The sequence below is a fragment of the Hyla sarda genome, chromosome 5, assembly GCF_029499605.1.
Source record: "Hyla sarda isolate aHylSar1 chromosome 5, aHylSar1.hap1, whole genome shotgun sequence".
Classification (NCBI taxonomy): Eukaryota; Metazoa; Chordata; class Amphibia; order Anura; family Hylidae; genus Hyla; species Hyla sarda.
The window spans coordinates 335,090,804-335,106,652 of NC_079193.1; the positions used below are offsets into that span (position 1 = coordinate 335,090,804).

The 15,849-nt window shown below is 43.3% G+C and overlaps 1 protein-coding gene across 4 annotated transcripts in view; it reads left to right on the forward strand.

The window, feature by feature from the left end:
* INTS8 (integrator complex subunit 8) overlaps positions 1-15,849 on the forward strand; it is a 106,844-nt gene that overhangs the window by 64,376 nt on the left and 26,619 nt on the right. For all 4 annotated transcript variants that reach the window (XM_056522451.1, XM_056522454.1, XM_056522453.1 and 1 more), the window contains exons 12-17: positions 2,626-2,696; positions 3,678-3,853; positions 5,771-5,904; positions 5,999-6,109; positions 10,952-11,153; positions 14,799-14,920. In XM_056522451.1, coding sequence (XP_056378426.1) covers positions 2,626-2,696; positions 3,678-3,853; positions 5,771-5,904; positions 5,999-6,109; positions 10,952-11,153; positions 14,799-14,920 — 816 coding nt within the window. The remainder of the gene's footprint in view (positions 1-2,625; positions 2,697-3,677; positions 3,854-5,770; positions 5,905-5,998; positions 6,110-10,951; positions 11,154-14,798; positions 14,921-15,849) is intronic.

Sequence of the window (15,849 nt, forward strand, 5' to 3'; positions counted from 1 at the left end):
AGAAAATAACTTCCTGTGGAGCATACAGCAGTTGATAAGTACTGGAAGGATTAAGATTTTTTAATAAAAGTAATTTACAAATCTGTTTAACTTTCTGGCACCAGTAAATAAAAAAAAAAGTCCAGTGGAGTGCCCCTTTAACCCCTTCCCGACCTATGACATACCTGTACGTCATGGGTGGCAAGGTGTTCCCGACCCATGACATACAGGTACGTCATGAACATTACTGCCGCTACTCGCGGCATCCCGCAGCGCCCGGAAAGATGGTGGCTATCACTGATAGCCAGCCATCTTACCCTGCGACCACGGGGGGTTTCCCCCCCTCCCCCCAAAAAATGAAAAACGTCTGGTATGCTACTGTTTCCAAAATGGAGCCTCCAGCTGTTGCAAAATAATAACTCCCAGTATTGCCGGACAGCCATTGACTGTCCAGGCATGCTGGGAGTTTTGCAACAGCTGGAGGCACCCTGTTTGGGAATCACTGGTGTAGAATACCCCTATGTCCACCCCTATGCAAATCCCTAATTCAGGCCTCAAATGCGCATGGCGCTCTCACTTTGGAGCCCTGTCGTATTTCAGGGCAACAGTTTTGGGACACATATGGGGTATCGCCGTACTCGGGAGAAATTGCCTTACAAATTTTTGGGGGCTTTTTTTTCTTTAACCCCTTATGAAAAGGTGAAGTTGGGGTCTACACCAGCATGTTAGTGTAAAAAAATAAATTTTTTACACTGACATGCTGGTGTTGCCCTATACTTTTCATTTTCACAAGAGGTAAAAGGGAAAAAAGACCCTCTAAATTTGTAACGCAATTTCTCCCTAGTACGGAGATACCCCATATGTGGGCGCAAAGTGCTCTGGGGGCGCACAACAAGGCCCAGAAGGGAGAGTGCACCATGTACATTTGAGGCGATTTGCACAGGGGTGGCTGATTATTACAGCAGTTCTGACAAAGGCAAAACAATAAATATCCATATGTGACCCCATTTTGGAAACTACACCTCTCACGGAATGTAATAAGGGGTGCAGTGAGCATTTACACCCCACTGGTGTATGACAGATTTTTGGAACAGTGGTCTGTGAAAATGAAAAATAAAATTTGTCATTTGCACAGTCCACTGTTTCAAATATCTGTCAAACGCCAGTGGGGTGTAAATGCTCACTGCACCCCTTATTAAATTCCATGAGGGGTATAGTTTCCAAAATGGGGTCACATGTGGGGGGGGGTCCACTGTTCTGGCACCATAGGGGCTTCCTAAATGGGACATGCCGCCCAAAAACCATTTCAGAAAAACTCACTCTCCAAAATCCCATTGTCGCTCCTTCCCTTCTGAGCCCTCTACTGCGCCCGCCGAACACTTTACATACGCATATGAGGTATTTCCTTACTCGAGAGAAATTGGGTTACAAATTTTAGGGTGATTTCTCTCCTTTTACCCCTTGTAAAAATTCAAAAATTGGGTCTACAAGAAAATGCGAGTGTAAAAAATGAAGATTTAGAATTTTGTCCTTCACTTTGCTGCTATTCCTGTGAAACACCTAAAGGGTTAAAACACTTACTGAATGTCATTTTGAATACTTTGGGGGTGCAGTTTTTATAATGGGGTAATTTATGGGGTATTTCTAATATGAAGACCCTTAAAATCCACTTCCAACCTGAACTGGGCCCTGAAAAATTACGATTTTGAAAATCTTGAGAAAAATTGGAAAATTGCTGCGGAACTTTGAAGCCCTCTGATGTCTTCCAAAAGTAAAAACTTGTCAATTTTTTTATGCAAACACAAAGTAGACATATTGTATATGTGAATCAATATGTAATTTATTTGGAATATCCATTTTCCTTTCAAGCAGAGACTTTTAAAGTTAGAAAAATGCTAAATTTTCAAAATTTTCATGAAATCTTTAGATTTTTTTACCAAGAAAGGATACAAATATCAGTGAAATTTTACCGATAACATAAAGTAGAATATGTCACGAAAAAACATTCTCGGAATCAGAATAAGTAAAAGCATTCCAGAGTTATTAATGTTTAAAGTGACAGTGGTCAGATTTTCAAAAAATGCCCAGGTCATGAAGGTGAAAATGGGCTGGGTCATTAAGGGGTTAATTGATGTCTCTCCCTATGCACAGGTATATAGAGATGTGAGTCAAGCCATGCTTATGGTTCGAGCAGCATTTGTCTCCCTTTGTTGGCTTAGAGAAAGACAGGGACTTACATCCTTCTCTGTACATGAGGTCTGTCTCTGTGAGGAGGGAGCTGCTGTTGAGAACATAACTAGAGATGAGCGAACTTACAGTAAATTCGATCCGTCACGAACTTCTCGGCTCGGCAGTTGATGGCTTTTCCTGCATAAATTAGTTCAGCTTTCAGGTGCTCCCGTGGGCTGGAAAAGGTGGATACGGTCCTAAGAGACTCTTTCCTAGGAATGTATCCACCTTTTCCAGCCCACCGGAGCACCTGAAGGCTGAACTAATTTATGCAGGAAAAGTCAGCAACTGCCGAGCTGAGAAGTTAGTAACGAATCGAATTTACTGTAAGTTCGCTCATCTCTAAAGATAACTTAAGCTGAAATTGTGTGTTTTTACAATTGCATATAAGACAGAAATGTTATTTTTACATTCTAGGTTTGTTCCAGGTCTATGAAGGTAGATGAAGCTTCAGAGTTTGAAAGGCGAAATGTGGCATCATTTTTAAAGTAAGTCATGTGAATCACTGTGACAAAGAGGCAATGTTCCTTTTTTGTGAGTCCCTACCCCCCCCCCTTTTTTTTGGGAATTCGGTATTAACAACAAAACAAATTTAAGCCGTCCTATCAGCAGGTTTAACAGGCCCATACAGAGGTTGTAGAACAAAGAGGACTTTGGAGGTGCACAGGATCAACCGGCGCTGAATGGAACAAGGCGAGCAGGACAACAGGGCCTTCAGGTAAGTAACTCTAATGGTCCAGCATGCAACGTGTTTCGCTGCGCATGCATGCCGGACCATTAAAGTAACTCACCTGAAGGCTCCGTTGTCCTGCTCTCCTTGTTCCTTTCAGCTCCGGCTGATCCTGTGCACCTCCAAAGTCCTCTTTGTTCTAGATACTCCTTTACAGGACGGCTGCAGATGGAACTCCTTTTGATACACGCTTTATATTGTTGTGTGTGTTACACAACCAACTTTGTAAGCGGCTGTCTTCCTCCTCCCCTCTGCGGGTTGTCTTGGAGTCTTGCACATGAGAGCCTTCTCCCCTCTTCTTTTCTCACATACAGAGGTTGAGCAGTGGAATCCAAACTTTCATGACCAAAATGAGCGTCCCAGGTCCCACTCGCAAGTATCTAGGAGGTGGACTCTTCTTCTTGGGTGCCCACAGCGCCCTGTATTCTAAACATTCTCAGACCCTGCTCTCCGGTAAGACTGATGGCTCCGGGCACCTAAGACAAAGATCCCGCCCCCTGGGCACTTACGACATCAGACGAGACCTTTTAACAACGTTTATCTTGGTCATGCAAGCTACATTAGTGTGTCCACACATACCTTTGGTCCTTCTAGTTATAAACAACTGATCCTTTCTGTTGTCTAGTACAGAACGGCTATTCCTACCTTAGATCCCCAGTGTGTCTGATCCTTAGACTCCTGTGGTGCCAGGACAACCAGAATGTACACACAATGGTTTTTTTGTTTTTCTACTTTTCAGAAACCTGTGCATGGGACTAGAAGACTTACAGCTGGTGTTCATGATTTCTTCCCATGACTTGTTCATGAAGCTCCTTACGGACGATGAGAGAAAGATGCTTGTGGATCAGATCAGACAGCGAACGTCCCATACTAATCTCTGTACCAAGCCTGTGACTTCATTCTATGATATACCAAGTGAGTCAAAATGGCCATTGCTTTAAAACCGAATGCCTCTGGACCCATTCTAGAAAGTGTAGGGGGGAATTTACAGCAGCCATGAGTGGACCAGACTTCATAGCTGCTGTAAATGTTATGGTGGTCTCTCCGACAGTGTTAGCATCGCGCAAAGGGGGAGGGGGGGGGGGGGAATGACCGGGACCAAAGTTTCCCCCAGTCCAGGTCCTTAAAGGGGTACTCTGCTGCTCAGCGTTTGGAACAAACTGTTAGGAACGCTAAAGCCGGCGCCAGGAGCTCGTGACGTCATAGCCCTGCCCCCTCGTGCCCTCACACCCCACCCCCTCAATGCAAGTCTATTGGAGGGGGCGTGACGGATGTCACGCCCCCTCCCATAGACTTGCATTGAGGGGGTGGAGTGTGACATCATGAGGGGGGCAGGGCTATGACTTCACGAGCTCCCGGCTCCAGCGTTCAGAACAGTTTGTTCCAAACACTGAGCAGTGGAGTACCCCTTTAAATCCCTCAGTCAAAGGTGACTGCAGGATTTAGGTGGTTAACAGGGAGGGGGGGGGGCTCCTTCTGTTCCTCATTGGCTCCCCACAATGAGAACTGCCTCTGGCTGGTGGCTACAAAAGTCGATCAGGCTCTGTGTGAGGCAGCTCTGGTCTGCTATGGTTGTCAATAGAGATGAGCGAACTTACAGTAAATTCGATTCGTCACAAACTTCTCGGCTCGGCAGTTGATGACTTTTCCTGCATAAATTAGTTCAGCTTTCCGGTGCTCCGGTGGGCTGGAAAAGGTGGATACATTCCTAGGAGACTCTTTCCTAGGACTGTATCCACCTTTTCCAGCCCACCGGAGCACCTGAAAGCTGAACTAATTTATGCAGGATAAGTCATCAACTGCCGAGCCGAGAAGTGCATGACGAATCGAATTTACTGTAAGTTCGCTCATCTCTAGTTGTCAATGAAACGCATCATACAAATCTGTCCTGCAGTGTATTATGTGTGTAATGAGAAGATTACAGTCTATTGCTTCCCTATTGCAGTGTTTTGCAAACAGTGTGTCTCCAGCTGTTGCAAAACTTCAACTCCCAGCATGACCAGACACTGTCCGGGCATGTTGGGAGTTGTAGTTTTGCAACAGCTGAAGGCATACTGTTTGGGGAAAACCCGGCCAATATACTAAATAGTAAAAATAAAGTAAAATAAGTAAAACTGAAACAAAAAAACATACTACGCCCATTTGAGGGGAAAAAAATTACATATTTCAGGTCGCAGTGTCTGTAAAAACTTGACGTATAAAATTACCACATTATTTTAAATTTTTTCTTAATTTTTTTTTTTTTTTTTTTTTTTATAAACAACGTTCACTATATAAAGTCACCAACATTACTGCTTGTTGTTAGTCCTGCCTCCCTATATATAAAAAAAAATAAAAATAGTACTCCAAATTTGACATGTACCGCTAAAAACATGTTCACTTAAAGGGGTATTCCAGGCAAAAACTTTTTTTTTATATATCAACTGGCTCCGGAAAGCTAAACAGATTTGTAAATTACTTCTATTAAAAAAATCTTAATCCTTCCCATAGTTATTAGCTTCTGAAGTTGAGTTGCTGTTTTCTGTCTAACTGCTCTCTGATGACTCCCGTCCCGGGAGCTGTGCAGTTCCTATGGGGATATTCTCCCATCATGCACAGCTCCCGGGACGTGACATCATCATTGAGCAGTTAGACAGAAAACTTCAGAAGCTAATAACTATTGGAAGGATTACGATTTTTTAATAGAAGTAATTTACAAATCTGTTTAACTTTCCGGAGCCAGTTGATATATATAAAAAAGTTTTTTTCCTGGAATACCCCTTTAACCTTCTGGAGCCAATTGATATATATATAAAAAAAAATCCCGGATAACCCCTTTAAATGTTGTTTTAGCATCTGCGAGTGTAAACATTGGTCAACTAGAACACCAGCTTATCCTCACCGTGGACCCCTGGAGAATTAGACAGATCCTCATAGAGCTGCATGGGATGACCTCCGACAGCCAGTTCTGGACAGTGTCCAGCAAGGTACCTTGTGTTTCCTTATGTTTCTGCTAAATGAACGCTCATCGTTTTACGTTAGTTTTTTATTGTGCATTTGATGATTGGTGTTTTATTTTAGTGGGAAGCACCAACTATATACAGTGGAATAATCCTGGGAATTAAAGACAGTCTGACCAGGGACCTGGTGTACATCCTGCTGGCCAAAGGCTTACACTGCAGTGCCATTAAGGTGAGGGCCACAGGCGTCAGACACCCCTGGAAGCAAAGAGTCAAGTATGTTAAGTGAATGTGTGTGTGACTGTTATTGGTTGCAGTGTAATGCCAGCGCTGTGAGGCAGGAGTCCGGTGTATATTTCTGACATGTGTTCCTGAGATCCCCCCCTGTGTATTGGGAGAGAAGTGTTATAGGCTGGGATACCCCTTTATATTTTAAAGGGGTACTCCACCCCTAGACATTTTATACCCTATCCAAAGGCTAGGGGATAAGATGTCTGATCGCGGGGGTCCCGCCGCTGGTGATTCCCCACGATCTCCCTGCTGCACCCGGCGTTCGCTTAGAGCGTCGGGTGCGACGTTGAAGGCTCGTGACCTCATGATCACACCCCGCACGTGATGTCACGGCCACGTCCCCTCAATGCAAGTCTATGGGACAGCGTCACGCCCCCTCCCATAGACTTGCATTGAGGGGGCATGGCCACGATGTCGCGAGCATGGCGCGGCCGTGACATCATGAGCCTCCGCTCCGCATCGCCAGTCATCCGGCAAGGAGCAAAATTGGCTCCGTGCGCCGGATGTCTCGGGTGGCGCAGTCAAGATCCCGGGGGTCCCTAGACATCTTATCCCCTGGCAATGCAGGTCGGAGGCTCGTGCCGTCGCGGCCGCGCCACGCTTGTGGCATCGTGGCCACGCCCCCTCAATGCAAGTCCATGGGAGGGGGCATGACAGTGTCACGCCTCCTCCCATAGACTTGCATTGAGGGGGCGTGGCCGTGACGTCACGAGCAGGGCGTGATCATGATGTCACAAGATTTCAACGCTGCACCCCAGCAGCGCCCCCCCTGCCATCAGACATCTTATATCCTTTGGATAGGGGATAAGATGTCTAGGGGCGGAGTAGCCCCTTAAAGGAGTACTCCAGAATAGGAAAATTGCACTCCATACTGCCAGCAGTAAGAAAATAAAGAGGTACATACCTTCCTTTGCTCCCCTGCTGCCTCTGGTAACCCACTCCGGTCTCCGCCACGAGCGCAGTATGACTTGCCGACCACCGGCAACCAGGAAAAGGATCACGGTGGAGACCGGAGCAGGTTACCGGAGGCACCGGGGGAGTGAAGGAAGGTATGTACCTCTTTCTTTTTTTACTGCTGGCAGTATGGAGTGCAATTTTCCTATTCTGGAGTAATCCTTTAAGAATACATGCAACCATTTCTCCAGTCCTCTGTAACCACAGATTGTTTAGAATATTGATTCCCTATATAACTGTATATGGGCTTAATATTTGTCTTTAATAAATAATTAAGGGGTTGTATGAAATTATAAAAACCTTACTGCTTCAGAAAAACATAGCTATGTCTGTCTACAGGATGTGACTAGATTAGAGTTGCAGGCCGCCCTCCACATCAATGATTCTTTATACACCCTGAATGTCCAAGGGTGGTCTGGCGTTTCAGTACAGCTCTATTGACTTGTATGAGCGTAAGCTGCAATACCACTCACAACCTGTAATCAGCCATGGCGCATCAAGACCCTTTTTTCTATCTGGAAGTTCACTTGTCTGCCTTCTCTGCCCTAGAAGCACTTTATCACCTTCTGTAGAACTCCTGTTAATCCTATTATGTTGTGGTAATCTATTTATTGTACAATAGTTTGGTGGCCATGGGGGGCCATGGTTTATCTTCTCTTACTCTGGAAGAGCCAGTCTGGGAAAAGCTGGAAATTGGACATGTAAGGATAGCAGACCGCTTCATTGGTGTATATGTAGACTGCAGGGTTAATTTGTATTATAATCTTTCATAAAAAGGTATTTAATTCTACTCAGTTAAAATATTATCTGTTTTCTTTGGTTTAAAATATATATATATATATATATATATATATATGAGCGGAGTTCGTTATTTGTACACATTAGATATTGATCTTATATATTGGATTTACCAGTAGTACCCTATGCTACCTCAAAGTACCCTTTTAAAGGGAATGTCTCACCTATATATATTTTTTTGGGTTAGGGACAGATATTAACGGTAAGCATGTTGTGTTTTTTTTTTATTTTTTATTTTTTTTCTGATCTGTTTCTATTTTCTGATGTGTTTTTATTTTCTTAATTTAATTTTTTTTATAATAGTTGTTTTTCTTTCTTTTAATTGTAATTTTTTTTTGGGGGGGGGGGGGGGGGTCCCGTCTTGCCCTGCCCTGTCTTGCCCTGCCCTGTCTTGCCCGAGTTGAGCTGTTAAAGGGGTTCTTCAGTGGAAAACTGTCCAGTGTTTCCTAGGTTTTCTCCTGTTCTGTACAGTTCCTAAAATGGACAGATGTGTCAGCAGAGAGCACTGAGGTCATACAGAAAGGAAGTTCAAAAAGAATTTCCTCTGTATTATATAGCAGCTGATAAGTACTGGAAGGAATAAGATTTTTAAATAGAAGTAATTTACAAATCTGTTTAACTTTCTGGCACCAGTTGATTTAACCCTTTGAGGACCAAGGGATGTATTTGTCCCATGTTTTTAATTAACATGGAATGGCTTGGGCTCCTGACAGCCGAAGGCTGTCCGGGCATGCTGGGAGTTGTAGTTTTGCAACAACTGGAGGCGCCCTGGTTGGGAAACACTGATGTAGAGCCTCATTTCCCCTTACCCTGTGGAAAATGAACCCCAAATTGAGCCACTTCAGGTCAGTGGGATCAGTAAGGGTTTGTTATAATATTGATCATAACAATTCCCTCATGGCTTCTGGTTAAATGTACATGTGAGACATGTCAAACTTTTTGATGGATGGGGGGGGCAAAGAGAGCAGTGCACTGTCTTAGGCTTTTCTCCCCACTCTCTGTCTATGGAACCAAGACAGTCCCATCGACTTACATTATGTAACAGTCTCGGTTATGTGCTTAGAGCCAGGATTGGTCAAAACTTTTGAAATCTCTTATGACATATTAAAAACATTATTTATTTTTGTTTACAGCGCTAACTTTAAATGGGCACTGTCAGATACAAAAACTTTTGATATGTTGTAAAGCATGTATAACCAATAGGTTTTGCAATTGCTTTCATTAGAAAATTTTCTGTGTTTCATACTGAAAAAGCCAGTCAAACAACTGCCCCCCTGCCTGCTTGGACACATACTAGTCCTGCTGTGTCCATGAGTCATCACCTATGTCATGGACACACTTCCTTGATTGACAGCTGTGAGCGCAGGGCTCCCACTGTCATCTTGTGTCCAGCTACTGTCAGTGAGGACTAGCTGGGAGTTGTAGTTTTGCTAATGCTAGGGGAGATGTGAGCAGACAGCATACTGAGGGAGGGGGCGGAGACCTGCACAGTGAGGCCACGCCCCCTCCCTTTGAGAGGAATTCAGACTAGTGAGCTAAATTAAAAGTGTAATAAAAAAATAAATAAAGGTGCTAGACACATACAAATTTGATGTACATGGTCAGGAATAGGTACTGAGTGATATATTAAAAAAAAATGTTTTTTTGTTAGATCTGATGGGTATACTTTAAATGTTCAATTCAGTTGTAAAGTGGTCCCTCAAGTTACAATATTAATTGGTTCCAGGACGAATATTGTATGTTAAGACCAGAACTTTATGGAAACCTGGAAATTGTTACTGAAGCCCCAAAATTTAATCCAAAAATAGGAAAAAGTGAGGATTAAAGAAAGTAGGTAAATAACTAATATAGATAAATCAAGTCCTTCCATATAAAAGTAAGAAAGATCTGCTGGGAGCTGTAATCACTGTCTATGTAGAGGACAGGAGCTTCTTCATTGTTCTGTGCAGTACACACAGTGTCCTAAAAAAGTAATGGAGCCGTCCTCACCTGGTGTCCAAAGAAGCAGATAACCCTGTTACAGGTAAAGAGTAGTACAGAACATGTAATACCTCAATGTACTGTAGGGGGCGCTACCAGACACCAGTCAGTGCATACACTTCAGTAATACAGGGGTTTTACCAGTGAAATGTCCATTCTGATTGGTCAGTTCTTCTGACGATTGACAGATCAGGACTGTCTGTACATTGTATGCTGTGTATGGGTTCATGCTGCAATGGTCCAGAAAAGACCAAAAATATTGTGACCAGAGGCCATTGTAAGTTGAGTGACCACTATACTTACCACTATACATATAAGTTGAGTACCCCTCACGATCTTGTTAAATTTTATAATCCCCCATTATGATAAACCACCCCCTGCCTTTATTTTTATTATTTGTTAGTTTTCTGCCTTGATATTGCTCAGTTTTTCTGCTCAGTCTCAGTCAGATTCACAGACTGGGAAGGGGTGTTCCCCAGCAGGCGTGACCTCATCTGAAGCCATACAGGGGAGAACTTCCTCCCTCACTCTGCTACCCACAGCCCAGAGCATTTCAGTTTGGGAGATGAGCTCTGATTGGATAAGGCTGCACATACCCCCCCTCAGCATTTCCTGATTTTGGACTTCTGCCAGGCCAGCAGGAGTCCAAAGTCTGAGCAAGAGATGGGGGGGGGGGGGGGATTGTGCTCTGGACAAGGAGGGAGACACCTAGTGGCAGCTTTTTTAAACACAAATAAAACATAGAAAACATTGTTTAAAAAATAAATAAATAAAAATAAATAAATAAAGTACATTTGAAAGATTTTTTTATTTACCTTACCGAGTGCAATAGAAAAAAATTGTTTTAATGATAGTGTCCATTTGAATGACCTATTTGGCTCTACTCCATTTAGACTGTATTTGATTTGTATACTAGAGCTTGGTAGAAACACTTCTGATGAGCAGTTATTCCATCTTACCCTGAACAGTTGGTAAAGGCATTGTGACCCTATATTAAGAATTATACCTATCTTATGCCACCGATCTCATCACCATTTTGGTGTTTTCTCAGGACTTCCTCCATGCCAAGCAGTTACTGGCTGCCTGTCTGGAGCTGGTGACTGAGTTTTCTCCTAAGCTTCGCCAAGTGATGCTCAATGAGATGCTGCTGTTGGATATCTACAGCCATGAGGCCGGGCCTGGTATGAACGGGGATCGCCCTCCTCCAGAACTGATCAGCAGAGTACGGGGATACCTGGAGATGAGAATTCCTGGTAAGAGATTTGTGGTTATTAACCCTAAACGGAACCTGTGTGGCGCTTTGTGCCCCCCCCCCCCCCCCCAAACTCTAGCTGTTGCAAAACTACAGCTCCCAGCATGCCCGGACAGCCAATAACCAGTAAGGGCAGGGTCACACAGGAGCACTTCCTCTGCGTATTTGATGCTGCGGATGCGCTGTCGGCTGTCACAGAGCAACAGCAGAGCGAACTCCCTGCTGCTGCTGCCGCCATAGCTCTGCGTGTTCACTTGTGACTGCTGGGGGGGAAATCCAGTGACGAGCAGGCACTTAGAGCTATGGCAGCAATAGCAATGGCAGAGCGAACTCCCTCCTACTGCTGACTCCCTCAGCGCATCTGCAGTGTTGAATACACTGCAGATAGGCTCCTGTATGACCCTACCCTTAAACTGAATTGTGATACATCCTGCAGATACTGGATTAGTAGAATTAAATTGTATATTTTTATCAGATCTTTATTATTTGCTCAATGACCGTTCACCTAGTGCTCAAAAAAATAATTTTTTTCCTTTTAAAGTGTACCTGTCATTTGCAAAAACTTTTTTTATAGAATGTAGATAATAACATATGTATATATGTAATATACATTGATTAAAAATGTTTTTTATTGTTGGACAAGCGGGGCTCTGTACACTGAGGACAAGCAGGGCTCTGTACACTGAGGACAAGCAGGGCTCTGTACACTGAGGACAAGCAGGGCTCTGTACACTGAGGACAAGCAGGGCTCTGTACACTGAGGACAAGCAAGGCTCTGTACACTGAGGACGAGCGGGGCCCTGTACACTGAGGACGAGCGGGGCCCTGTACCCTGAGGACGAGCGGGGCCCTGTACCCTGAGGACGAGCGGGGCCCTGTACCCTGAGGACGAGCGGGGCCCTGTACCCTGAGGACGAGCGGGGCCCTGTGCACGGAGGACATGCAGGGCTTTGTACAAGTCTGGAGCCTGCACACCTGTCACTATAAAAATGTGGGGTGTAGTTTTAGATCTGTGTTGTGCTGTTTGTTACTTCTCCTGGACAGGTATGAATAAATGAACACACAATAAGGGGGGGTGGACAAATCCCATTAAAGGGAACATATGACCTCTCCTGATCTATTTCTGTAAATCCTTGTGTTCCCATGAAATACATTTTAAATTCTGGTGCATCTTTTCTTTATAGCTCAGTGTTGTGAGGTTACTTTGTTATTCTTGCTAGACATGAAGAAATTTCAGTGTGGCAAGGTGCATGAAACGCTTTTGGAGTTTATTTCATTGTAGACAAACTATAGGACAGGAAATGACGCGATTCAGGTGAACCTCACCCTTAGTTCTAGTAACATCTAATAAATACAGTTTCATTTTAAAGGTCACAACATTCGTTTGGAAAACACCTGAATAAAACACTTTACAGATTGCATATTGGTAAGGAATCTTAGATTATATTTGTCTTTCCTGACAAATCATGTGACCCTTATTTATAAAGCATCTAGCAGTTATTCACCTGCACTAAAACCAATATACTTGGTATAATGTGGGTGAATAGCTGTAAAAGGAAAGGTAACTTACATTTTTAGGTGCTGTATGTCCGAAGTTCTGCCTGTTTCATCTGCATTTTCATCGCGCTGCAGGGTGCATTGGAGGCGGGGAGGCGGCTCACCCAGCTCCCCTGCCTCTTCAATATTCCACCTCGGGGGGGGGGGGGATTGAGCACTCTGTTTCTTGCTACACCCAGCTCTTATGTCAGATAAGGGGGCAGGCCAGGGGAGGAATAGTCGGACATACAGCTACTAAAAAAAAGTAAGTTACCCTTCCTTTTGAAACTATTCACCCGCACCAAAACCCAGTATATTGGGTTTAGTGCTGGTGAATAGCTGTCAGATGCAGTTGTTAAAGGGGTACTCCGGTGAAAACCTTTTTTCTTTTAAATCAACTGGTGGCAGAAAGTTAAACATATTTGTAAATTACTTCTATTAAAAAAATCTTAATCCTTCCTGTACTTATTAGCTGCTGAATACTACAGAGGAAATTCTTTTCTTTTTGGAATGCTCTCTGATGACATCACAAGCACAGTTCTCTCTGCGGATGTTATTATAATAATAATAATGCTTTATTTATTGTTGTCCTTAGTGGGATTTGAACCCAAGTCCCCAGCACTGCAAGGCAGCAGTGCAAACCACTGAGCCCCCATGCTGCCCTTAGCATACATTTGCTATGCATGGTTGTTAAAATGGACAGAGATGTCAGCAGAGAGCACTGTGCTCGTGATGTCATCAGTGTTCCCAAAAGAAAGTAGCATTCATCAGCTAATAAGTACTGGAAGGATTAAGATTTTTTTAACAGAAGTAATTTACAAATATGTTTAACTTTCTGCCACCAGTTGATTTAAAAGAAAAAAGATTTTCACCGGAGTACCCCTTTAAGTGCAGTAGTATTTGTTGGATGTTAGTATGAGTAAGGGTGTCCTTCACCTGAACATGGTTACTCCCTGTCTTGCCATACCTTGTCTATCTACAATGGAATAAACTCCAAAGATTTTTATGCTAGTTGAAATCCCCACCTCCTTACCCACCCCTCAAATTAAATAATGTAAACCTATTCGGTAATACTGCGTGCGGAAGATAGCGTGTCATTTTTACTCTTGAGTGCATTGCATAGAAACAAACACCCCCCCCCCCCCCCCCCCTCCAAAAGGTGCAAAAGTGAAGTGCAGGTTTGTTTGTTTTTGTTTTTTCGCTACAAGTATATATTTCTTGCCTTGACCATAAACTTTGTGGTTGAGAAAATGAGGTCCTTACAAAGTACAATTGATCCCACATAAAACAAGCCCTCATATATGGGTCTGTAGGTGGAAAATAAAAGACTTATGGCTATTAAAAGGTGAGGAGGAAAAAAAAGATAAACACAATAATGAAAAATCGCTGTGTTCTTAAGGGTTTAACAAGGAGAGTAGTAGCACCCAGTTGTCATTTTATTAACTTTTTCTGGAGGAATAACAAAGAACAGCACAATGCAAAGTTCTATAAAAACAAAAAAAAAATTATTGGGAAATTTTGTTAAAAAAGGTGTCTTGAATGCTTTACTTGTAGTGGGTGATGTGACATCTGTAGGAGTTATTGCAGACAGCATTGTGTGTCCAGGTTTACCTGTGTTACTAAAGCCAAGTGGTAGTGACTGCAGTTATTACAACTTGTAATTGTGAAAACAGAATAATAATAATAAATACACCAAATACCGGGACTGCAATAACACCTGCACTAATAGATACATGTCAACGCACCTGGGATGCACTTATAAAACCGCAAAGGAAACGATACATTAATGATGGTGCGCACGTGGAAATAAAGTCCATTGGAACTATAAACGTACGCAGATTATAAGACTGAGCACTCACCCAATTTCTTCAGGTTCCGATAAACTTCCGATATTCTCTTCGGATAGTAGCAGGGAGGCGGTAGATGGTAACGGGGGGAGTTCAGACGCTGGCTTGCCAGCATCTGAACTCCCCCGTTACCATCTACCTCCTCCCCGCTACTACCCGAAGAGAATATCGGAACCCGAAGAAAGTGGGTGAGTGCTCCGTCTTATAATCTGTGTTCGTTTATAGTATAATAATAAATGATCCCTCTTTGTTCCTCCTGGCAGACATCCCCCTCAGACAAGTAGTGGCAGAGGAATGTGTTGCCTTCTTGCTGAATTGGAGAGAGAATGAATACCTAACCCTACAGGCACCTTCATCCTTGGTACAAAATAATCCCTATGTGAAGGTAAGACACTGGTTAGTAATTGACTTAGAAAAGTGACGTATGTCGTGCAATAACTTGAAAACCTCTTGATAGATTATTCGCAAATGTAACATAACATATTAGGGGTGGATACACAACCCTATTGAATGTGGCTGAAATCGGTCAAGAAGAAGGTAAGGATTATATGTTCTAGATAGAAGCTTATATGTGCTAATTTGTCAGTTTGATCCCGTATTGTAGGTAGTGAGTGTGCATTGGTTCAGTCCACAGTTAGCGAATAGACAGCTAGGACCATGTATTGGATCAGTCCATTATTATAGGTAGTGAGTGTGCATTGGTTCAGTCCACAGTTAGCGAATAGACAGCTAGGACCATGTATTGGATCAGTCCATTATTATAGGTAGTGAGTGTGCATTGGTTCGGTCCACAGTTAGCTAAGAGACAGCTAGAGCCGTGTATTGGATCAGTCCATTATTATAGGTAGCTAACTGTGGACTGAACCAATGCACACTCACTACCTATAATAATGGACTGATCCAATACATGGTCCTAGCTGTCTCTTAGCTAACTGTGGACCGAACCAGTGCACACTCACTAAGAGACAGCTAGGAACGTGTATTGGATCAGTCCATTATTATAGGTAGTAACTGCGCATTGGTTCAGTCCACAGTTAGCGAATAGACAGCTAGGACTGTGTATTGGATCAGTCCATTATTATAGGTAGTGAGTGCATTTTAGTTAGCGAAGATAATTTGTGTTGAATCTAGGAGCCGGCAAAAAAAGTTAGGCGCTCGGATTTACCAGCCTGATTTAGTTGTGTTCAGTGAGCTGTAGTTTTTATCGTTACCACTGTCACGTAGTATTCACTTTTTCTCTATCGGCTCCATTGGGGGACACAGACCGTGGGTGTGTCTTGCTGTCTCTAGGAGGTGTGACACTATGGTAATAAA